The sequence below is a fragment of the Eretmochelys imbricata genome, chromosome 2 (genome assembly GCF_965152235.1).
Source record: "Eretmochelys imbricata isolate rEreImb1 chromosome 2, rEreImb1.hap1, whole genome shotgun sequence".
Classification (NCBI taxonomy): Eukaryota; Metazoa; Chordata; order Testudines; family Cheloniidae; genus Eretmochelys; species Eretmochelys imbricata.
The window spans coordinates 267,525,351-267,550,213 of NC_135573.1; the positions used below are offsets into that span (position 1 = coordinate 267,525,351).

The window sequence follows — 24,863 nt, forward strand, 5'->3', positions numbered from 1 at the left end:
CCCTACCGCAACAGCACTGTCAGCAAGCCCTTCCCCGTGTAGACAAGGCCTACAGCAGGAACATCCCCCTCCACTGACAGGGACTTTTACCAACCCCATCCAGAGCAGGACACGGGCTGGGAGGTGGCTCAGGGAAACCAGCGCCTGGCTCCATGTCCATGTGAACAACATGGCGTAGGTGGGGCTGGAAGACACTGTCAGACCTCCCCCCCCCATTCCCCATGCCCCTCTGAGCTTGTTTGATTGTCCCAGCCCCATAACTAGACTTTCCAGCCTCCCCAACCCCTAACCCACTGATAGTCTTTCATGTACATTAAAAAAATAACTGGTCTCAAAACACATCAGCCTTCAGGTAATGGTCTTTAATGTAGCATCTGCTATTTACCATTACATGTTAGTTACCAGGGTCAAGTCCCACTTCAGTTAAAGACACTTTCCGAAAGCAGCGTGACCTGGAGGAGTGAGTGCGCGACTGGGTGCTGCTCATGGCTCTGTCACTGACTCACTGCATGGTCTTTGCCAAGTCACTTTCCCTGCCTGTGAAGTAGGTAGGTCAGTCCTGACCCCCCGTCTTACAGGGGCGCTGGGAGGATTCATGAAGGACTGGCCCGTGCTTTGGACCAGTCTGGCACTCTGTAAACGCCAGCTGCTATTATAGAGTGTATGGGCCTGTCATGTAATGTGTTGCTGTATTTCTGGGGAGGGAACAGCCTGTAAAATGCCTCCTCCCCACTGCCAGCCCACTGGGCTGCTGCCTGTTTTCAGTCTTTCCCCTGAGGGGACTGTCTCCGTCCCCTGCCTGTGGCGGGGTGAAGCCCTGGAGGGAGAGTGGCTCTTCTGATGGTTGTTCAGCGACTGCCTGTGCCGGAAGCTTTTGTTGCACTTGGTGCACTGGAAGGGCCTCTCCTGGGTGTGTATTCGCTGGTGCTGCTCCAGGGTTGTCTTCTGGGTGAAGCTCTCCATGCATTCGATGCAGGGGTAGAGTCTCTCCCCCGCAGGGTTTGCCGGGGGAGCCGGGAAGCCATCCCCCCACCTCCCCCATTGCTGCGGCCTCGGCCCCCCGTGGACGCGCTGGTGCTTCTGGAGATGGTGTTTCTGGATGAAGCTCTTGCCGCACTGGGCGCAGGGGTAGGGCCGCTCGCCCGTGTGGATCCGGTAGTGCTTGTTGAGGTTGGACTTCTCGTTGAAGGTCTTCTCGCAGGCCGGGCACGGAAAGGGCCGCTCCCCCGTGTGCAGCCGCGTGTGATCCGCAAGGTGCCGCTTCTGCAGGAAGCTCTTTGGGCACGCGGGGCACTTGTACCGGCGTTCCCCGCCATGCAGCCGCTGGTGCCGCGTGAGCGCCGGGTGGCAGCCGAAGTTCTTCCCGCAGGCGGAACAAATGAAGGGCCCGTTGCCCTCCCCCACGTGGGATCGCTGGTGTGCTAGAAGGCTCCTCTTCAGCCGAAAGCTTTGCCGACACTCGGCACAGACGTTAGCCCCCTGTCCGGCATGAGGCAGCTGGTGCTTCCGGAGGCTGGGCTGGAGGCAAGAGCTTTCCCTGCATTCAGTGTAGTTACAGGGTTTTCCTCCTGTCAGGATTCTCTGGGGCAGGGGAGGGAGCTGCTCAATTCTGACGCCTGGCCCATGGCCTGCAGGTGTAAATGGGCCTTGGTCTGCATGGGCTTCCTCCAGCGCTGCCCCTGGCTTGCATTCACACAGATTGCTTCCGCGTGCGGTGGGCTCGTCCAGGCCCTCTCCAGCTCCCTGCTGCCCTTCTGAGCTGCACAGACTCTCTGCTGGCTGGCCTTGGCTCTGGAAAGCCTCGTCGTCTGCTCTTCCCAGTAATGTCGTCGTCAGCTCCAGGATTTCAGGCTTTTCCTCAACTTGCTGCTCCTCAGTTTTGATCACAATCCTGCCGGCTGCTGAAAGAAAGAGTGAATCCAGAGATTTATTCAGTTCATGCAACGGAGTCAGTACAGTAGCCTTGAGTCAGGAACGGAAACTCAGCTGGGATGCTCCTGGGAAGGGATCATGAGATTTGACCTAGTTTGGGGTTTTGAAACCATGGAGGGCACGGGGACATGTAGGAGCGATCAAGGCTGCAAGAAAACTGCAGCCTCCCCTGTGTCAGGGCTGTTCTGCAGTTTTTTAATTCTTTTTTAGCACTAGAAATCCAGGAGCATCAACCATTGGGAAAGCAGCCTGCCTTCCTCACCCTGAACAAAGCTCTTCAGCTTAGCCGAGGCTTTACAAAGCCCTGCTTTGCCAAGCAGCAGAGCAAAGAGGTTCACCACTCAGTGATGGCCCTATCCTGCGAGGTGCTATGGGGGCCCAAGGACCTTCCATGCAAAGCACAGCACTTCCCAGGCCTGGGCTCGTGCTGCCCCACACCAGCCAGTGAGCCAAGTGTCATCAGACACCGAGCTAGCAGACCTACAATGCAGAGATGATGGAGAGTCATGTATTCTAGTCTCAGTGCAGATGAAAACATGTGTTCAGGATAGATAGGGCAGACCGCCTTCATGATTTTCTTTTCGGGTGCGGCTGAGGGGCATAGTTAAGGTTGTTTGCCATCTTAACTGAGTTTCCATAGAGGAAACCCAAGTGTTTGGGGTAAATGTAACTAACTCAAGCTCCTGGATTTCTGGTTTGTGTTTTATAAATGTCCCTGAAAGAACATGGCCAGAGTCCAGGGGCGCAGCTATGGCGCTGCAGGGAGGCCTTTCCCCCAGTGACGGAAGAGGTTTTCCCATCGCTCTACTGAAGCCACCTCCCCACGAGGCCGTAGCTACGTCGAGCAGAATTCTTCCGTTGACTTAGCCGTGTCTACATCTACCTAACTTTTTAGTGCGGCCCAGGCCCCAGTGCAAAGCACTTTGAGACACCTGCTGCAACTCCCCCACACCGGGGTGCGCAGGGATTTCGCTCCCCTTTGCCTGAGCCACGACACGTGGCTCCCGCACACGCTCCATCTGGGCCGGCGGAGCAGGACTGGAAATGGCATTGCCCGGAGAGGAGGGAGGGGCAGGCAGCTCGGTCACTGTTCACGGAGTAGCTGCTACCAAGCAAATGAAATGGCTTTAAACCCGCCCCCTTCGTCACTGGAGGGACAGGCGCTGGCTGCTCGCACACCAACGGCTCTAGGAGGAATCGCACTGCGTGGAGACTGCACCACCGCTCCCACCGCAGTCAGGCACCCGGTGGTGATACCAGAGCCCTGTCCAAGGGAATGTTCCTGCTGGTCCCCCAGAAGCGCTCACCCTGGGGGAGCCGCATTGCAAAGAGCAGGATGCAGCTTTCCAGTGCATGTGTCCTGAGCCTGCAAACCCTGACTCACAGGTGACTTCCTACTGGGCCAGGGACCTGCAGTTCACACTGACAGGATGTGGCCCGTTGACTTCAAGGGGAACACTCATGGAAGTAATACATGGGCAAGGGTTTGCAGGACTGGGCCCACAGTCATCGCAACTAAATGGGCAGCTCCTGCAAGTGCCTGAACACCATCAGCTCTCGCTGGCTTCACTGCGTTAGCTGCATGCCTGGTACATGGGGCGTTTTCCGGCCGTGCAGGCAGGTGAACTACCACTGGTATCCCCAGCTAGGGAGCGTGGAAGATTGCACAGCTTCCGGTCTCCTTCTCAGTGGCAGGGGGCTGGGAGGTGACTTGCTGCCACCAAGGCGCCTCAGGGCGCTGGTGAACGGTGCCAGAGCAACAGTCTTGGAGCCTACAGTCCTGGAGCCTACAGTCCGCGCTTTGTCCACAAAGCAGGCACAGCACGACACCCGTGCCAACTTCCCTCGCCTCGCAAGGGGGAACGGCGCTGTCTCCATGGCCTGTCTAGTCCTGGCCGATTAGAATGGGCCATCTGTCCGCCACTGCAGGAGACGGGTCGTAGGGATAGGCATGCAATGGAAAGAATTAAAGAGAGCTTAGTTTGGTTAAGAAAACAATGTCTGCTTTATGGTTTGGGGCTAGTAAGGGAAAGGCCCCCATCAGCAAATAAAAGGTGTCATGAGAATATTAAGAAGTACTTGCAGTGTGGGCAGGGTGTATGGGTCAAAAAGTAACTAATAAAATAAAGAGCTGCCGTGACAAGACAAACTGTTTAAAAAGCAACAAGCCCAAACCCTCCTGCTGTTCTGCAGGCAGCAGGAAGGAGGGGAAGAGACCCGGGGAAAGGCCTGGGGAAGAAAGGAGGGGGTAGGTTGTATGCTTTGTTTGGTGAAGGGGATAAAGGGAGTTATGAATGTGAGGGTGTCACGGATCCACAGGTCTGGGGTTCCAGAGCAGTCCCTGGGAGGACCCCTTGAGTCAGCCCCCCCCCAGGGTCTCACTCTCTCACTAAGGTAAGCCCCTCGGCTTCCCCGCCTCATGGGACCACACCTCAGAGCCTTCAGCCCCCCTGCTTCCACCGTGAGCTCCCCTCAGCGAGTCCGCCTGGCTTGGATACATGGGGAAGCCCTACACAGCCTAAGGGAGCAATGCACCCCCGCCTCGTTTAAACTGGAGCAATGCAGCCAGCGCTGTAAAAGCAGAGGGGTTTTATTAGATGTCTGGACCACAGTGTAGGAAGTTCGGAGTTCTCAAAGCCGTACAGCACAGTCTGCCTGTCAGTCCTGAGCCCTCTCTGGCCCCCAGTCCAGAAGTGTCCTGCTACCAGCAGCCCAAGGGCCCCTCCTCCATCCTTTGCTCTTCTTGGGCAAACGGTGTCACCCGGCCTCCCCCGCAGGCCTTTTGTTCCCCTGCTGGTCACAATCTGCTGGCTTCCTGCAGAGGGTGGGCCTGGTTGTTAGTTGCTAGTTACCAAATCGCCGGGCCATTGTCTGGGTCCAAGCCCCAGACAGCCAGGCATCAGTCCCACCGGGATCTCTGGGTCTTTTACAAGGGTCACCTTTCCCCACCACCTAGTTACCCATGCACCACAGAAGGGAAACTGAAGCACACACACTATTCAGACAAAATATTATAAAAAATTCCCACTTTGTCACAAAGGACTCATTGTCAGCCCCTACCTAATCAGACTGTGCATGCCAGGATCTGAGAGTTTTCCCTGGGTCTGGCCTGTTTGTAAATATATTGACCACATGCTTGTGAATACTTTGTCACTGTATTGGGTGTAGTGACCGCTTATCCTTGAGGCTGTTAGGCATATTGAGAACAATTGTATAAAATACCTTTTGGCCTAAATAAAGGGATTTATGGTTAAATTAGTGTTTGGTGGTCTCATATTAATTTCAAATACTGTTAATAATTCCAAGAGCAAGATCATCCCCGGACAGTACCTGGCTCCTATCTCCCCTTCCGCTCCATGGCTCCTTGTGGAACCCTTCCCCATCTGGAGCCAAGCCTGCAAACTGCTCCACTACCAAGCCACGGTCCAGCTGGCCCCCTTCCCTTCTCCTCTCATCAATGTGGCCGGCCACTGTACCAACAAGGAGTCCCTCGGTGCTCTCCATTCTCCTGCCACTACAGGACACAGCCTGCCCTCCATGACTGTAACTCAGGGCCTGTCCCCCCACAGCCTTGCACCCTCTGCTCTCATTTCCACTGGCCCAGGGGGAGAGGCTGCAGCAAGCTGATCCAGAAGCGTTCTGCACGCACTTTGCACGGGGGAAAAAACTGCAGAGGGTGCAAGGCAGTGGAGAACTACACCCGCTGGGTTCTCCCAGCGCCGAGAGTTAAATTCCTGAGCTGTTTCTGAGCCGGTAACAGCTGTGATATTTCTACCGTCAAACCAGAACGGCTGAGCGACCAGCCCTGTTCTGCTTTGGAACAGAGGGGCCCAGGTTTGATTCCCTGCTGCAGGCCCAGGGGCCCGTCCCTGAGGAGGAGCTCGTCCTGCTGTGACTCTTGGCAGGTAACCGGGAGATGCTCATACCGGGAGCTTTTCCCACACTCGGTGCACGCACGCGGTTCCTCTCCACTGTGCGTGATCTTGTGCCTCAATGACTTCGGAGCAGCCAAGTGGCTGGGAGCAGGGAGGACTGGTCACAAGGGATGGCGCTTTACTCCTGTGACCTGGTCCCAGGTCAGTACCGACCAAGTTACCATCAGACATCGTTTGATGACCTGCCCGAGCCCGTTGGTCAGACTGTCCAGTTACCAACAGGCAGAGCGTGCGAGCCAGACCCCACTGGAGTCTCCGCAGTTAGGAACGGCCCATCCACTCTAGAACGGAAGGGCCTGGTGGGGACGCTGGCGTGGTCACTACACGTGCCAGGCCTGCTCTGGGGATGGAGACTGTCACTGTCCAGCCGTTCTTAATCTGGCATCTTCCACAAGCACCAAATCCCCTGCCTGGGGGATAGTCAGAGGTGTGGAGGGCTCACAGCGTTCAGGGCAAAGTGGGGAGAGCTGGGGCACTGGGCGCTTTGGCTGAGCCCCCAGTACAGGGCTGGGTGGGCCATGGTGGCACGGGAGTCGGTGCACAAGCTGAGAGCTCCCCCATGCCCGGGGATTCTCAGCTGGCCCGACCTGGCTGCTTTCCGGCCCCTTTGTGCTGCCCGAACACAGGGGTGCGCAAAGGGACCCGAATGCACCAGCCCAGCTGGCTCGTGGTGTATGACCAAGGATGTTCCCACAGCGAGCGATACTCCTGCCTGGATTCTCAGTGTCCCTGTTTAACCTTCCCCGTGCTCAGGAGCAGTGCGGCTGCTCCTCCCAGTGGGCGCTGGACCTCTTAGTACTCCGACCCGACACGTTCCCCACCACAGAGCTGTGGGAAGCCCTGTCCCCACACAGATGGTTTCTCTGCAGGGCTCGGGTGGGCAGCCACAGCCCAGCTGGCCCAAACCCTCCCCAGGGACTCTATTCCTGGAGGGTCTCTGCCTCGCCTGGCACGGGTGGGATGTAACACGTGTCACGTGGGCACAGTTGGGGGTTGGGTTGCCAAGCCCAGCTCAGGGGCCGGTGCAGCCCGAGAGGCCCTGGCTCCCCGCTGCCAGCCCCACGGTGGCCTCGGCAGGCTCGTGCAGGAGACGAGTCCTCTGGTGCTGTGCCAGGCTGTCCTGGCGGGCAAAGCCCCGTCCACACTGAGTGCCCTTGGAGGGACCCACTGGTGCTTGGCCAGGAGGCACAGGTGGGCGAAGCTCCTCCCGCACTGGGGGGGCCAGCCCCCCATGGCGGGCGCCCACTGGTGCTGCGTGTGCCCCTCGGTGACAAAGCCCTGGCCACAGGCAGCGCAACGGACTTGTGCTCTCAGAGGTGGGTCTTCTGGTGAGCCAGGAGCGTGTCCCGCCGGCTGAAGGCCTTGCCGCAGGCGGGGCAGGAGAAGGGCTGCTCGGCCGGGTGCGGCCCGGGGGGGAAGAGCAGGGGCCGCTTCTTGCGGAAGCGCTTCCGGCACTCGGCGCAGGTGAAGGGCAGCTTGCCCGGGGGCATGTGCTGGTCCTGGAGGCAGCACTGAACCCGGCCGACGCTCTCGCCGCACTCCCTGCACTTGGCGGGCTTCTCCGCCAGCTGGCTCCTCTTGGGGCTCAGCAGCGACTGCTTCTGCCCCAAGCACTTCCCACGCTCGGGCCACGGGCCGGGCCGCTCGCCCCCCACGGCTCTCTGCTGGCCCCCGGCCGCTCTGAGCTCCCCAATGCCCCTCTTGCCCTGAGCCGACCTCCCTAGGACGCTTCTCTGCCGAGCCGCAGGGCCCTCCCCGGGGCTCTGGACCCTGGTCCCTTTGGACGTTGTGCAAACTGCCCCAGGGGGGCCTGGGCCCTCGCCCCCCTCCTCGGCACGAGGCTCCTCTGCAAGTTGGAGCGGGATCTCGTCACCTGCCGGGGCAGAAGAAAGCAGCCGTTATTCACGTCACCTGCCGGGGAGGGAGGGAATTCTGCGACTCAGGGGCTCCAGCTTTAGAGTCAAGTCCCAGGAAGTTGGCCGTGGGGAGCGAGCGGGGACACTCATCAAGGTGCTGGTTTACCGGACCGGGCTCCACCTCGCTTCGGGGTCGATAAATCCTTTGTTCCCCCTAGAGAAGGGCAGAGGGGAAGTTTTCCCCGTCTCCCTGAGGTGCTGGGGTTGGCCCTGGGCCTTGAGATCACCAGCGATGAGGCTGCTTTGAGCGACTCTGGGCTTGCACAGCAGCCTTACGTGGCCTGCTGGGAATTCCCCAGGTGGAGTGACGCTGGAAAGGCCAGGCCTACGCCACCCCCCTCCCTCCGGCAGAGGGGCCGTGCTGGAGGGGATGGGAGGGGCCTGATGATCCCGGCAGCCCGTTTGCAGTCGCAATGCGCTGGAAGTTGGGTCTGACAGGCTCCTGTCGGCACTCACTGGTTCCGAGCGGTTTCTCTCCAACACGCACCTGCGCTGGGCTCTGCAGGGAGCCCCCTTTGCTCCAAAGCCGGCTGAGTCCCCACACGTGGCTCTGGCTCCGGTTTAACCCAGGGGGAAAGGCCAGGCGCTGGAGCAGGAGATTCTGTTCACAGGGAAGAGCAGGCTGGGAATTAGCAGACGGGTTCTAACCATCAGGGGACAGACGTCCCGGAGGGGGCTCCCGACAGAAGCGGAGGCAAGAAAAAGGGGTTTAAAGGTGGAGCTTGTAGGTTTCTGAACGAGTCGGGTTAGTCTATTCAGGGTTAGATGCACTTGACTACAGAGAATCTGCTTTTGCAGGCTCCGTACAGGGCAGGTACTTCCCAGCTGTGGGAAGGCATGACAGGAGGGTTGAAGCAGCCGTGCCTGCACCAGGGTACGCTCTGCGGGAAATATTAAACCGGAAGCGGAGCTGATGAAGTCAGAAGGAAAATTCCTTGGCCAACTGCTCCAGCATTTTTTAGTCAAAGCCAGAGAAAGGACAACTCCACACTGCCTAATCCCTGGCCGTTAGAGAAGACAACGGCAGGTGATTGGACATCACTCGTTTGTGAAAGGGTATAAAGGGGTGAGCTTCATTCATTAGCGTGTCTGCCTGTCCACGCGGGAGCCAGCCAGCGTGGGTTTGAGCACCCCTGGGCCGACTCCTTTTCGTGCGTATCCTTGATCAATGTCTGTACAGGCTTATCAAGGTTCATCACTGTTTGGAGGTAGCAACTCCTGACTAGTGGGGCTTTTAGGCATGTTTGCAGCAACCGTACAAATTCCGCTTGGATTGAATACTAATTAAACCATAAATGCTTGTATCTGGTGCCACCCTGAAAAAACAGGGATATAAACAAACTTCCAGCAACGAGTTCCATGCTGTGGTGGCCGGCGATAGCAGGGACTGGACTCCAGGTCCCAGGGGTCCCTTCCACTCCTGTGGGATTACGTTCCAGTTTGGTTTCTACTCCCACTTAAACCCTGAGTTAGGGGTTTAAAGCCAGCACTGGCTCTTTGCTGGAGGAGAGAAGACACCTCTTTTTAATGGATACAAAAGGCGTTTGTGAGGATCAAGAGGCAGCAGAAAACGAGGGGCTACGACCAGTGGTCAGACTGTCCAAAGAGGGAAAGGAGGAGAGGCTCAGCGATGGGACTGGGTGGTGGCAGGGCCAGGAGGGGGTGCGAGCGGCTGGCTTGCAGCCTGTAAACTAACAACATGTCAGAAGTTGAGAGCAGATGAGCAGAAATTGTAAAACGGTCCAGCTGGATTCCCCGCTCGTCCCCTCACGCCCTGTGCCCAGTGGTCTTGGCTGCTACTCACCACGGCTGGGGCCTGCAGGGGTTCTGCTTTCTCCAGAGACCGGCCGATCCTGCGCACACGGCTCCTTTTCTCGTTTAACCCAGGACACAGCATCGGGGGGGACAATCTGAAACTCTGTTCAGGGCAAAGAGGATTACACCGCGTTCCCCCGCTCTCAGCCAGATCCGAACACCGAGCTCAGGCCCGACCACCTTTGCTTTGGACCCCTCCTCCGCCCAAAAACAAGTTTGGGCGGCTCCAAAGGAGGGGATTTGCTGAATGGCCAGCACACTAAGGGACACCCCCGCCCCGCTGGGTTTAACAAACGCAGAGCACGGACACTGACGGCCAGACGGGTCAGGCTCCCACGCTGGAGGCAAGGGAGTGAGACAGCATCCTGTGCATGCAGGGCAGGTCCCGTCCCAGCTCCTGAGCAGAGGGGCTGCTCCGTGCCAGCACCCGCAGGGCACTGCCAGCCCCACACGGGGCGAGGCAGAGGCAGGCTGTGTGCTATTGAAAGGCAGGGGGACAAGCCAGCAGAAGTCGGGTACAGCAATGCAGACGTCAGTGACAGTCTGCCCAGAGGGTGAGGAAACGGCTGCTGGTCCCTGGAGATGGCTGGGCGCCGAGAAAAGAGCTCCGGGGTGATTACTGCACTCAGCAGCTCTGAGATGGTGAAATCCATTACTCACCTGAGCAGGGGCTTCCACTGATTTCATTTTCCCCAGAGCCCCCTTGGCCCCCACAGCCCGGATCCTCCTCCTCCTGGTTAATCCACAATGAAATGTCTGATGCAGAAACGGGGGGTTCTATTCACAGGAAAGAGAAAGGCTCAGATTTCAAAGGAGCCTAGGGGAGTTGGGCACCCAGTTCCCATGCACTGTAGGTGGGAGCCCGAAGTCGCTAGGCTGTTTACCAAATCCCAGCCAAGGGTATTAAGGGTACGTCGACTTTCGAGCTGGACGTGTAGCCATGGCGGTGGGAGGGGCTGGCTGCCCCAAGTACGTCCGTAATGGCTCAGATGAGATCGTACGCGGGGCAGCTAGTCCCTCCCGCAGTGCAGCCCCACGGCTACACTTCTGTTGTTTGAGCAGAACTGCCGCGGGTCCAGCTCCTTGGCTGGCACTTCCCCCTTCCAGCCTGAACGCAGACACACCCTGCGTGTTTCTCCTCCCCGCTGAGAGCTGGGCCAAGGAGCTTCAAACCCATCTCTGCCAGCATCGGTTTTCAGAGGGGGCTGCTCTGAACAGACACTAGTGCAGCTCCGGTGGGAGGGGAAATGGAGGGCTGCAGATGGGGTCGATGCCAGAATGGTCAGGAAGGGGGCAGGGGGCCGGGGTGGGATGAGGGGAGGGCTGCAGATGGCACTTGCTAGGGACAAGGACGACAGAAATCCACCTATGGGGAAGAGCTGCACGTTCTGAGAGCTTGCTAGAATTTCAGCTTCCCTTCGTTCTAGTGGTTCCCCCGGGGGCTGGACGAGCCTGTCCCGTCTCAGAGCCCGTTCAGGACACGGGACGTTCTGCAGCACGCAGGCTGCCAGGATTAAATTGTGTAACTGCCCCTGGGTTGTTCCGGGCTTTGGGTTCTCAAAGGAGCCCTTTTCCCACTTGCTCCTTCCAGAGAGGTCTTCTCTCTTCTCTCCTGTCCCTGGCACAAGTGTCAGAAAAGTGCCCATTGAAACAGAGGGAATGAAAGAGCTCGTGAAGCTTTCACTGGACCGAGCCATTTGACTTCACTCCTTGTGCACGTTCACCAGGCAGTCACACCTCCAGCTATGGCAGTCAGTGGGACGGGACCCCGGGGAACCCAGCTGAAGTGAGAGACCTCAGGGCTCATTTCTGAGCTGTTTCAGGGTACCTGGGCTGGGGTCTGCAGGGATCTCGCTCTCCTCTGAATGACCCTGATCCCCGACACACGGCTCCTCCCCTCGTTCAATCCGGGATAGAAGGTCAGGTTTGGAGATGGCGTAGTCTGCAGATGGAGAGAGACGCTCCAAGGTTTGATTCACACAGTAGGATACTCATTCCAGATCATTATCAATGGTTTGAAATACCCAACCCCCGAGTACTGGGGGCGACATGTGATGTGAAGAAAAGCTGCACCGGGGAGGGTGCTGTTCCTCTGATGGGTGGGACTCTCTGATTCCTCCTAAGGGAAGGGGCTGCCATGGGCACAGGAAGTATTAATCCACGTGCCTATTTATTAAGCACCAAGAAGCCGCGCAGGGAGCCACCTGCAGAGGGGCAGACGGGTTAATTTGGACACTATTTATTCTACAATACAACGGCGCCAGGGAGCCTGGGGACGCCAGGGCTGTTCTCTGACACACAAAGTACAGTTATGTCCTGACATTTCAGGTGCAGGATCTTAGCCAAGGAAAACTTGGGGCGAACTGGGCAGTGCATTTGGGGTATCGAATTTGCTGTCCACTGTCAACCCCCGGGGTTATTCCTTTCCTTCCTACTAATTACATGATGTGTATTAGGGATGCAAATATTGGTTAAAAAGGTGAACCGGTTAAACGATTACAGTTATTTTGTTTATCTGGTTAACCGAGATAGCTGGGTGGGCCTGGCATGGCGGGGCCTGGGGCCAGTCCGGCCGGGGTCCGGCGTGGCTGGGGCCAGGGGTCTGGCCAGCCAGCTAGGCATGGTGCAGCCCGGACCGTTCCTGCCCCTGCCGTCCCGACACGACGCGCGGCCGCTGGGGTTAACAGTTAACTGGTAAGCCTGGTTAACTGGTAAGCTTACCGGTTAACCTTTTACATCCCTAATGTGTATCAGGCTTTTCCCCTCTTCAGCTGCTTTCCGGATGCTCCGGCTTCCTGTCCGCTAGGAACCGTTAAGACTTGCGATTCCACACTGGTGGGGCTGACTGTGGAGGCTGCAGAACTAAGAGGAACGAACCCATTTCGCTGGAGGATCCAGAAAGGGAACGGGGCCCAACCCCTGAACACACGAACTCAGCCCGACTCTGCAGCAGCAGCCAGGGGGCGGAGGCGGCAGGAGACGGCTCAGAGGCCTGGGACAAGGGCGGCGAAGGTCGGCTGGCCAGTCTGAACTCAGCACTGCTGGTCTCGGCGCTACCCCAGGCGTGTTCCAGCCGGCTAATGAACCCGGCTCCCGCGCCTGGCGGCCCTGGCCACGCTCGCTGCCGTGCACTGGTCCCTGAGCAGGGGTCTCTCTCAGCTGGACTTGCTGGGCAGAGCTCACAGTGAGAAACAGGCGTCTCAGTCTTCGGGGCACTGAGGCCGCGTGGCCCCCCCTTGTGGAAGAGTGGGACCCCTGGGCGTCTGGTGCACTGAGCGGGTCTTTCCAGGGGCCGGTTAAAGGCCGGGGTATAGCACAGATCTTGTGGATCTGTGACACCATTTGCATCTGTTGCAATGCAGCTGGCAACTCAGAACCCACTGAGCAAAGGGGAGTGGACCTACACACACCCGCAGTGAATTTGGTGCAGTATCTGGAGTTGGAACTGGCTGGTCCATACAATTAGTGACAGGCCACAGAATCTCTCTCCTAGGTGAAAAGAAAAGGAGGACTTGTGGCACCTTAGAGACTAACCAGTTTATTTGAGCATAAGCTTTCGTGAGCTACAGCTCACTGCATCTGATGCTGTAGCTCACGAAAGCTCATGCTCAAATAAATTGGTTAGTCTTTAAGGTGCCACAAGTCCTCCTTCTCTTTTTGCGAATACAGACTAACACGGCTGCTACTCTGAAACCTCTCCTAGGTGACTGGCTCAAATCCAGCTCAGGTCAGTGGGGAACACAAGCCATTGCCCTCTGGCGGCTGGTTGGGAAGTACCTGTGTAATGCGACTCGGGGTCTCCATGCGGCCCAGTCGCAGAACCCACCTTCTCAGTCGGAACGAGTAACTGGCCGCTCAAGCCGAGAGATCCCAGGAGTGAGGAACACGGGCGGAGCGGCGAGGCCTCCAGTGCTTCCAGCTACAGCAGGGCACCTTTCGGCAGCACGGTGTTCACTTGGGTCAGCAAACGTTTCCCTGAGGCTGACACAGCCGCTGCGGTCAGCACGGGGGTTAGAGACGAACGTAACAGAGCCAGAGTCTCTGTGCGTGTGCAGTCAACACACCCCTTCTCTGGAGAGCATTGCTGGGGGGCCACGTCTACACCTAACATGCTGGAGCTGCAGCTGCGTCCTCTACCGCGGCCGTGCAGTCCCTCAGTACCACGACGGGAGGGGTTCTCCCATCACCGCACTTACTCCAACTCTCCGAGGGGGGGTAGCTACGTGGAGGGAAGAATTCTTCCATCCTCCTAGTGTCATCTACACCAGGGGACAGGCCAGGGTAGCTTTGGCTCTCCGGGGTATGGATTTTTCACACCCCTAAAAGACATATTTCAGAGTAGCAGCCGTGTTAGTCTGTATTCGCAAAAAGAAAGAGACATAGTTATGCCAATGCACGTTTTAAGCGTAGACCAGCTCTGTGTCAGGCCTGTCTACACTAGAAAATTAGGTCAGGTTAACTACATCGGTCAGGGTGTGAAAATCCCCCCCCCCCCCCGAGCGCTGTAGTGAAGCCGACCTAAGCCCACATGTAGACAGCTCTAGGTCTTCTGTCGACCCAGTGACCACCCCTCAGGGAGGCGGATTACCTGCGCTGGCAGGAGAATTCCTCCCGTCGGCACAGGTAGTGTCTACACAGAAGCGGTACAATGGCACAGCTGTGCTGCTGAAGTGTTTTAAGGGTAGACGAGCCCTTAATCCAAGACCCGCACTACAAGGGTTTTACCTACCGATCCACCCGGAACGAAAGGAATTGGAGAGTAAACTTGAGCTGGAGCCAGCTCTACCTTCAGCGATCTCACGGCTTCTCGTAATCGAGCGAAGAAAAAAGAATTACCCAGGGAGATCAGGGCCTCATAATTCCCTTTCATCACGTTCTTGTAAAGCTCCTTCTGCCATTCCTCTAAGCTCCCCCACTCCTGCTCGTTGAAATAGACGGAGACGTCGTCGAATGTCACCGGCACCTGGAATCACAAGCGTTGCACACTCAGTACCTCCTGGGTCAATCCCACCTGTCGTATGAATCAGGAGAGATGGGGAGGAGCAATTTCCCCTGGCTATTATTGGGGAAACGATTAGAAATGGGTTTCATGTAAAAACACCCCAGACATCACAGCTAGAGCTGCAGGAGGCTATGCTGCCCAACCCCTGCACCAGCAGAGCTGGAAAGGAAAATCTGAATTTGGTCAGGTGGAGGGGTAGGACAGAGACTGCTTCCCCCTCGCCATCCATGCAACACGTGGGTCCCGTCCTCCAACTGCCAGGCTGCACAGCTCAAATGGAGCAGGCTGCTAGGGGACTCCACATTACCCACATACCCCTTGCACAGGGATTTCCCCACTCCTGGGCTGTGCAGGGCTCTGGGAAGACGCCATCGTGGAGGCAGCTGCCTCTCATGCTTTGTGTGTGGAAGTGGGCAGGGACATGGAGAAGGTCCTCTCTGCATGCTGATCCAAGGGAACATGCTGGCTGTAAGATTAAATAGATATGGAAAGGGTTAAATGAGCTTGGCTAAAGAAAATGTGTTTTGTAGTTTAAGTAAAATAAAGGGGCTTTCGTGGCCATGAACAGGCTTTGGAAAGAATAGGTTTAAAAGTTAGAAAGAACGTGGCAAGTAGGCAAGACCAATTCTGGGGAGGATGCTGAGCTTAGAAGGTGGCTAATGAGATGAAAAAGGAGATTTTTGGAAGAGGGGCCTCTGAATGATAAGCAATGCTTACACACTGGTTCTAACACAAAAAGAGAAGGTTGATTTGTCATGTGATAAAAGAGCAGTAACCTTTAACGCCCCAGCACTATCTGACAACACGGGCCTGCGGAAGAAGAGAAAAGGCCAGTGCAGGTAGCTTTAAGATCCATACATTTAAGACAATTAGAACGACAGGCCCCACTGCCATATCTTGCAGAAAGGTGCCCCATACTGGTAACTTAGCTAAAGTTAGAAATTGGTGATGACATCACTTGTCTGTTAGAGTATAAAGGGGTGAGCTCTTCAGGGGTTCGTTACCACTGCCTGCCTGCCCAAGGTGGAGCCAGCCAGCAATGGTTTGAGCAGCCCTCGGGCTGGGTATATTTTGTGAATATTCTGGTCAACTGCTTCTGAATGTGTGTCACTGGATCCGGGTAGCAACTGCTTATAGCTTAGCATTTTAGACACAGGTGGAGCAACTGCATAAATACCATTTGGCCTTTGGCTTGAATAAAGGAATTTATGGTTAAATTACTATCTGGTGGTATATCCTCCAGAAATAATGCAATCAAGCAATTTCCGGCACTGGCCCCAGCGATTAACTGAGCCAGGAGGTCCCTGTGGAGTGATTCTGTTCAGGTTTTGCCTACAGAATTTGTTCTCAGAGGCTGCAAATATGGAGCAACATTTGAACCTAAGCAAAGTACCTACATGGCCCCTGTCACCATTGTATCTCCACACTTCACAGTGGGATGTGTGTAGCCTCACAATAGGCCTGTGAGGCAGGCCAGTGCTGTTATGCCCATTGTACAGATGGGGAACTGAGGCACACACCAGCTAAGTGACTTGCCCCAGGATACATAAGAAGCCTGGGACTGAGCCCAGGTCTCCTGAGTCCCAGCTCAGTGCCCGATGCCCTAGGCCGTCCTTCCTCCCCTGCAGACGTTTGAACCCTGTACTCTGATACGGAGCCTGAGCGCTGATAGCTGTGTGCTGACACCACGGAGTTGCAGCGGGGAGGGAATGGGCCCAGCGCAGCCATGGTGTTCCTAACCAGTGTGATTTTAGGCACCGTCACACAGGTTGGCAGCCAGATCACATCACTCCCTTCATCCAAACCATTTTAGGCCAGTGAATAAGGAACAGCCAACACAGCGTCAGAGCAGCATGTCAACACAATTCGCCTGGGCGCTATTGTAGCACGTTTCTGTAACTTGGTTAGAACATACTCTGGGGTCCTTCCAGAAGAGAGACGAGCAATCACGCTCCAGCGCGCAGCCCTGACTGGGGAAATCTTGCTGCGGGGATGGAATGTCAACGGGAAAAGAAATCTTTCAATAGACTGACCTGGGAAAGAGGCCACGAGTTTCAAAAGTGGATGTCTAAAGTTAAGCTCTTACATTCATCCTGTTATCCAAGAGGTGGCTGGGATATGGGTCACACATCTTTGAAACTGGGTGTGAACACATCTTTCAACTAGCATAACTATCAGGATAAATAAATCACAGCTGCCCCCAAGCCCCAACCTAAGACAAAAGGGGTTGTGAACCCATCCAGGAGTTTTGGACCGAGTGGGGGGGAGAAGTCTGTTTGGGTCAGGGCGTGCGTGTGTGCGAGGGGAGAGAGAACATGCAGAGATGAAGAGAGAGACTGAGGGAGAAAGCAAACCGAGCCACAGCCTGGTGTCTGACCCTGGAGAAAGCCAGAGAGTTCCTTTGGGTCTGGTGCTGCTACAGAGGCTGGAGGCTGTTGGCTAAGACACTGCTCCTTCTGCCTCCTGCACTCAGAGACCATTTGTGCCTTCCTCGCAAATAAACAAGACTGCGTCCAAGAAAACCCCAGCCTGACAGACTCCATCATCAATACCTACCTTCCAGCGGGAACATCCGCAGGGCCCTGCACTTTGACTAGCCACGTAGGTCACAAAGGGACAATATTTAGGCAATGAATAAATACCCCAATTTTCCAGAGTGCTGAGCACACGGCAACACCCGTGGACTCCAATGGGAGCGGCGGGACGCTCAGCACTTGGGAGAATCAGGCCAGTTATTCATTGCCTAAATATGAAGGTAGGAACCCAGCTTTAGGCCCTGACTCTTGAAAATCTCTGCACATGATTTAGTTCTGCCCCTCGGCACCAGCTGGAGTATCATTACCTTGGGGACCTCCCCCCTAGTGCCTGGGGGGAGCCTCAGGATCCAGAAGTTCCTGTTCTTCAGCAGGTTCTCCAGGTTCTCCAGCCTCCTCTGCAGCCGTCCATACTCCTGGATCAGAGTTCCTAGCACGGCCCACTTACTCTCCAGCTGGCTTTCAAATTGCATCACCGTTTTCTCACAATCGACTAATTTCTTCTCAGCTGTTCCCATTCTCCTCTCCAGAGTCAGCAACCGCGTGGCATGGGAATCCACCGTCCTGTCCACAGCTTGGATTGCAGCAACTGCAGGCCACATGGAAAGCTTTGCCGGCTGCAGCTGGCTCTCCCTCTCGGAAGCCTGTCTGGGGTCAGAGCAGGACTGTAAAGGCATTGGGCGCTTTGACTCCGGGTCCCATTCTGGAGCCTGTTTGCAAGGACAGAAACATAAGTGGAGCTGGGGGACTCGTCATTCCACAAATGAAACTCCACTTAAAAGGGACTGAGGCTGAGCAAGTGTGAGATGCCCCAGAGAGCCAGCTCTGAAAAGCCAGGAAAGGCCAACGGCCTCCTCTGAATCTGCCGTCCACACAGTGCACTTCCGCTAAGCGCCCAGCCCTGCGTCAGCGGACGGAATTCCCTCGTGGAGACGCACAGCACGTTCCTCCCCCAGTACAACGCAAAACCCTTCCCCCCACCTCCACCGATACTGTGACGTGCACGCAGGACCAGCAGGGAGGGGGTGTCCTCTCTCTATGGGGGACGCAAAAGGTTGCCGTTAAGGACATGCTAGGAATGGGGTGCACAAAGAGCATTTCCAGGTCACTGGCGGGAGCAAGTTCCTTGGCACGATGCCGAGTCTCTCACTGTCTGTGGAAAGCTGCAGTGTGGGGTACAGTGAAGGGGAGCCTCAAACACTGTCATTTCCTTGCTTCTTTTAATTTCCCTTGGGGGAGAGGGTCACACCTACCCAGCCAGACCCTGTTAGACAAAGGTTTGGTTTGTGGAATTTCCACAGGGTTTAATACATGAAGCGTAGGCGGCTTTTTGATGCGGGGGCTTGGAAAGGCAGAGCTGTCCTTCCCCCCATTTCTCGATGAACATGTGGGGATATGGAGGGAGTGGGGATGTTGTGACCCCAGGGCACCTGGGTACATATGGGCCACAGAGATCCCCTGGGTCTGCATCTGCCTACTCATCTGCCAAGAAACATCACGTAAGGTCTCTAACAAAAGCCAGCGCCAGAAGGGTCGCCATAACTATTGCAAGATGTATTTACAGAAAATAGGTGAAGAGTTCTGTTTTATGCTAAAAACTCTGCTCTCTAGGGTGGTGAGTTAAGGCAAGTCACTGACAGGTGATCCACAAACTCCTGTCAAGCGGGGGGAAGAGACATTTATCTCTGGGTTTTTGGAGGGGGGTGAGGGAGTGAGAGAACCTGGATTTGTGCAGGAAATGGCCTAACTTCATTATCATGCACATTGTGTAAAGAGTTGTCACTTTGGATGGGCTATCACCAGCAGGAGAGTGAATTTGTGTGGGGGGGTGGAGGGTGAGAAAACCTGGATTTGTGCTGGAAATGGCCTAACCTGTTGCTCACTTTAGATAAGCTATTACCAGCAGGACAGTGGGGTGGGAGGAGGTATTGTTTCATATTCTCTGTGTATATATAAAGTCTGCTGCAGTTTCCACGGTATGCATCTGATGAAGTGAGCTGTAGCTCACGAAAGCTCATGCTCAAATAAATTGGTTAGTCTCTAAGGTGCCACAAGGACTCCTTTTCATTTATCTCACTCTGGCCGGTCACATGCAAGTTAAGTACTGTACGACTCACAATGGACGGCCATTTACAGTCTGAGCAAAATGCTAGTCACTAGGTTGTGGAGGTTGCTGGACAAAACAAGAACAGCCGGGGTTATCCTGTTTACAGTAAGACAATGAACTCTTGAGACTAGATCTGGGGTGCAGATAAACCCCCAGTTCTCCTTCTGTCTATGTGAACAAACCACCAGCGGGTTTGATCTTATGGGAAGGGGTCTCAGCCAAACCGGTTCAAAAGGCTGGGGAAAGGACGAGGGGGGTGGGGGGAGTCAGCTACTCGCAGGAGCCAGGGCCAGGCTTTGGGAGTCCTGTTTAGGGGCTAGGGAGCGTGTTCTGATTTTGTCTTATATGTAACCGTGTGTTTCCAGCATTCTTTCTGCCCCTCGCTTGAATCTCGGTTCTCTGATTATAAACTTCTCCTCCTTGTCGCTCTATGTCTACCGGAGCTGCGTGACGCAGAGCGGGGACCCTGAGCGGGCGTGTTCTGCTCCTTTGGGAGCAGCGAATCCAAGAGCTCTGCGCTCAGCGGCTCAGGGCTGGGTGCTCCAGCAGGATGCTCCGAGGACTCGGCGGTTGGTGAGCGCCTATCGCTAATCTGTGCGGAGAGAGCGAGGCCTGTGGGGGCCTGGAGGGCAGTGCTCGGGCTGCCAGAGGCTGGTGGGTTCAGGGAGCTGATCCACAGCAAGCCCAGCTAAGGGCAGGTGCTCGCAAAGTGGCTCCCAACCCTGGGTACCCTGGGAAGCGTCACACATGTTTACAATGGGAGAGAAGGAGGCAGGAGGGTGAATGGAGCTGGGGGATCTAACTGGGTGGATGGGGAAGCCTAGGCCCCCCAACAGGGGTGGGGGAGGGTGGCAATTGCCCAGGTGGGCCGCAGGGCTCCTGGGCACGCACGGGCTGGTACCGGTGGCAGCGAAGGCAGCTGGGCGGGCATGTGGAAGCCCTGGCCGTGCCCACTGACTGTTCTGCCCTGGGGCCCGGAATTGCTGTGGGCAGGCCTGGGGGAGCCTGACCGATCTGGCTGTTCTCTCCTTAACTCCAGCACAACTGGGCCGAATCCCAGGGGATCTGAAGCGGGGAGACCAGCCTGTCGAGTGCTGCGCCTGCTCCTTGGCCCTGGTGGCTGCGGGTTTGGCTGCCCCTGATTGCAGCTCCCTGGCTGGGGTTCTGGCTGCCACCGCTCCGACCGTACAGCTCCTAGGGCCCGGGCTGCTGATCCCTGGGCACCACCCCGAGCCCTTGTGGCCAGGGAGAGATGGCCAGAGCAGCGCTTCCCAACCTCTTTGGCCCAGGACCCATTGGTAAAAGTTGATGTCCTGTCGCAGCCCAGTAAATAGGCCTGGGGGAGGGGTGCTGAGAACTGCCCCCGAAAGGGGGCTCAGGGCCTGTGGGTGGGTGCGCAGAGCCCACCGCACACTCACCCTGCAGCAGCAGCTCCAGTCCTTCAGGGCCGGCTGGGCTCAGCTCCCTGCTCCAGGTGCCGTGACCTCCGGGGGCGCAGGGCCACGCAGTGCCCTGCTAAAGGGGGCCAAACCTGTGCAAGTGGCCTTGTGACCTGGCGCATGGGTTGCCGCACCACTCACTCAGCTTCGGCTTGGCCGGCCCCCCATTGTCATGACGGAGGAGCAGCTGGGCCAAACCCGAGCGGCACTGTGCCCTGGATACCGCAGTGCCCAGAGCGGGGAGTCAAGCCCAGCCTGCCTCACGAGACCGGAGCTGCAGGAGCTGCCCCGTGGCCCTTTCAGACATTCTGGCGCTCCAACCTTGGGTCATGACCCACAGACTGAGAAACCCTGGGCTAGAGCATTGTCCGCTATCGCTCCAGCTCTGGCTTGTTTGGGGGGCTGCGCTCCAGGTCACTTCTCCCCGCTGGTCTCAGCTGTAGAGGACTTTCAGCCCCAAGCTCTGCATCCACTCACCAGTGCTGGCGGGGAGCTGGGTCCCCTGGAGACGGAGAGACAGTAATGCTACGAAGCCGGTGTAAAGCTGCGACAGTCCCAGTTCCAGCTGCCTCTCCTGACTGAAACGGGCACTGTCAAGATTTCTACACCTAAGCATAAGAACGGCCATCGTGGGTCAGCCCAATGGTCCATGTAGCCCAGTATCCTGTCTTCCGACAGCAGCCATAGCAGATGCTTCCGAGGGAATGAACAGAACATGGCCATTATCAAACAATCGATTCCTAATCTCCAGTCCCAGCTTCTGGCAGTGGGAGGTTTAGGGACACCCGGAGCATGGGGTTGTGTCCCTGACCATCCTGGCTAACAGCCATTGATGGACCTGTCCTCCATGAATTTACCTAATTCTTTTTTGCGGATACAGACTAACACGGCTGCTACTCTGAAATCTAATTCTTATGCGAACCCTGTTATACTTTTCGCCTTCAAAACATTCCCTGGCAACAAGTTCCCCAGGTAGACTGTGTGTTGTGTGAAGAAATACTTCCTTAGGTTTGTTTTAAACCTGCTGCCTGTTAATTTCATCAGGTGACCCCTGGCTCTTGTATTATGAGAAGGAGTAAATAACACTCCCCTATTCGCTTTCTCCACACCGGTCCTGATTTTATAGACCTCTGTCATATCCCCCCTTATCTAAACTGGACAGCCCCAGTCTTCTTAATCTCCCCTCAAACAGAAGCTGTTCCATATCCCTGATCATTTTTGTTGCCCTTCTCTGTTATCTTTTCCCATTCTAATGCATCTTCTTGCTGCGGCCTGAAATCCAGCCCCACCCACACAGCCCCACAGACAGGCACGGGGCTGTGTGGGGCAGGCACAGGTAATACCCCTGACACAAAGAGCTTACAGCTAAAGGCTGGATCCTGGGAAGAGCTGAGCACCTTCTGGGAGAAGTGGAGGTTGTTCTGTGTTTCTCAGGAGATCATAGAATCATAGAATCATAGAATATCAGGGTTGGAAGGGACCCCTGAAGGTCATCTAGTCCAACCCCCTGCTCGAAGCAGGACCAATTCCCAGTTAAATCATCCCAGCCAGGGCTTTGTCAAGCCTGACCTTAAAAACTTCCAAGGAAGGAGATTCCACCACCTCCCTAGGCAACGCATTCCAGTGTTTCACCACCCTCTTAGTGAAAAAGTTTTTCCTAATATCCAATCTAAACCTCCCCCACTGCAACTTGAGGCCATTACTCCTCGTTCTGTCATCTGCTACCATTGAGAACAGTCTAGAGCCATCCTCTTTGGAACCCCCTTTCAGGTAGTTGAAAGCAGCTATCAAATCCCCCCTCATTCTTCTCTTCTACAGGCTAAACAATCCCAGCTCCCTCAGCCTCTCCTCATAAGTCATGTGTTCTAGACCCCTAATCATTTTTGTTGCCCTTCGCTGGACTCTCTCCAATTTATCCACATCCTTCTTGTAGTGTGGGGCCCAAAACTGGACACAGTACTCCAGATGAGGCCTCACCAATGTCGAATAGAGGGGGACGATCACGTCCCTCGATCTGCTCGCTATGCCCCTACTTATACATCCCAAAATGCCATTGGCCTTCTTGGCAACAAGGGCACACTGCTGACTCATATCCAGCTTCTCGTCCACTGTCACCCCTAGGTCCTTTTCCGCAGAACTGCTGCCTAGCCATTCGGTCCCTAGTCTGTAGCGGTGCATTGGATTCTTCCGTCCTAAGTGCAGGACCCTGCACTTATCCTTATTGAACCTCATCAGATTTCTTTTGGCCCAATCCTCCAATTTGTCTAGGTCCTTCTGTATCCTATCCCTCCCCTCCAGCGTATCTACCACTCCTCCCAGTTTAGTATCGTCCGCAAATTTGCTGAGAGTGCAATCCACACCATCCTCCAGATCATTTATGAAGATATTGAACAAAACCGGCCCCAGGACCGACCCCTGGGGCACTCCACTTGACACCGGCTGCCAACTAGACATGGAGCCATTGATCACTACCCGTTGAGCCCGACAATCTAGCCAGCTTTCTACCCACCCTATAGTGCATTCATCCAGCCCATACTTCCTTAACTTGCTGACAAGAATACTGTGGGAGACCGTGTCAAAAGCTTTGCTAAAGTCAAGAAACAATACATCCACTGCTTTCCCTTCATCCACAGAACCAGTAATCTCATGATAAAAGGCGATTAGATTAGTCAGGCATGACCTTCCCTTGGTGAATCCATGCTGGCTGTTCCTGATCACTTTCCTCTCATGCAAGTACTTCAAGATTGATTCTTTGAGGACCTGCTCCATGATTTTTCCAGGGACTGAGGTGCTCAGCATACCACCAGGTCTAGCATTAAGACATAGCACGATGAAAAGTGATAACAGGTATTTGGAGTGGGGGTGAACAGGGAGGGGCAGGCAGGGAAGGGAAGACAAAGCAGATAACACTAACTGAAAACACTATCTGTGTGTATTGTGGTAATGGCTAAGAGCCCCCCTCTGTGCCAAGTGCCCTACAAACACCGAACAACGTGCTGTGGTTTGGGCATTTACCTTTCTCTGTGTGATGGTCGCTCTAGGACTGGGGCCCAAAGAAGCAGAGTCTACACCTTGCTCCCTAGCTCAGAAACGAGCAGGTTCACACCCCGTGCATTGCTCTCTGCCCTGCTGCCATTGCACGCACCCCCTTGCTGACAGCCTCCGGCAGCCGGGACGGACACCCAGGGCGCAGGCTGCTCACCGGGCCTGTGTGTGGGGTGCCTGAACGGAGAGACCTTGCCCCGCTCTCCAGAGGTGCCGGACGCTGGCCCCACACCCAGGGGGGCACAGGGGGTCAGCGAAGGCCTCTGGCAATGCTGGGCTAGGGAACAGGGCGCTTCCCCTCCCTCCGCCCCAAAGGACAATGAGACCCCAAAGCGCCAGGCCGGAGGGGCCGGTTTCCAACCCCTGCCCCGGGCAGCAGGACCCAGCCCCCGGGGGATTCAGAGCTCGGAGACCTGACCGGGGCCAGGATCAGTTTCACTCCGCTCCCCGTTCACACGCCTGGGAACAGGAGAAACGGGCCGGGACCGCCCCGCCCGCGGGCAGCCCTGGCCGGGCGGGGGGAGCCCGGACCCGCCCCGGGGCCCCCCAGCCCGGCCGGGCAGCACCGCGCTCCCGGGGCCGGGCCGGCCGGGGAGCAGCTCCCGAGGCCCGAGGCCCCCCCGCCCGCCGGGCCCTTACCTGGGCAGCGGCCCGCTCGGCCATGGCGCCCCCGGGCGGGGCTGCTCCCGCGGGCCCGGCCCGGCCGAGCCCCGCTCCCGCTGCGGCTGGGCAGAGTCCCGGCGCCGCCTCGCCACGGGCCGGCCCCGCTGCCGGGCGGAGCAGAGCGAGCGCGGCCCGCAGGGAGGGAGCCGCGGCCTGGCTGCCGGGGCCGGGAGCGGCGGGGCGGGGCCGGCGGGGAGCGGGGCGGCAGCGGCCCCTGGCGGCGGGGATCGCGGCGCCGGGCCGGGCAGGGGCCCCGGGGCGGAGCTGTCCAGCGGGGCCGCGGCTGAGCCCGGGGCCCGCCCGCGGGAAGGAGCCGGGTCACTGCCCGGCTCGGAGGCTCGGGCCCCGGCCGCTGTGGGAGACCCGCTCCCGGGCCGGCTGGCCCGCGGCTCCGGCCTCTGCTCCCGGCTGGGACGGGGTGAAGGGAGGCCGCTGCGGGGCCGGACCCTGGGGCTGGGGCGGGGCCCGGGGGAGG

General features: G+C 56.8%; 2 protein-coding genes across 4 annotated transcripts in view; one reads left to right on the top strand and one right to left on the bottom strand.

Moving 5' to 3' along the window:
* Window positions 1-24,863, top strand: part of LOC144260219 (uncharacterized) — a 143,273-nt gene that overhangs the window by 20,117 nt on the left and 98,293 nt on the right. The window lies entirely within an intron of this gene.
* Window positions 310-24,437, bottom strand: LOC144260048 (uncharacterized). 3 transcript variants are annotated; one of them, XM_077808550.1, is made up of 8 exons: window positions 24,365-24,437; window positions 17,443-17,844; window positions 14,435-14,561; window positions 11,427-11,540; window positions 10,259-10,375; window positions 9,588-9,701; window positions 8,271-8,384; window positions 310-1,898 (listed from the first exon to the last, which is right to left on the bottom strand). In XM_077808550.1, exons 1-8 carry the CDS (start codon window positions 24,386-24,388, stop codon window positions 673-675), a joined length of 2,238 nt encoding a protein of 745 aa, XP_077664676.1. In that variant the 5' UTR covers window positions 24,389-24,437; the 3' UTR covers window positions 310-672. The 3 variants fall into 3 exon arrangements, with proteins under 3 accessions (XP_077664676.1, XP_077664677.1, XP_077664678.1); XM_077808552.1 differs by lacking the exon at window positions 24,365-24,437 and adding an exon at window positions 14,916-15,066 and having other exon boundaries at window positions 311-1,898; window positions 17,443-17,559; XM_077808551.1 differs by lacking the exon at window positions 8,271-8,384 and having other exon boundaries at window positions 310-1,901.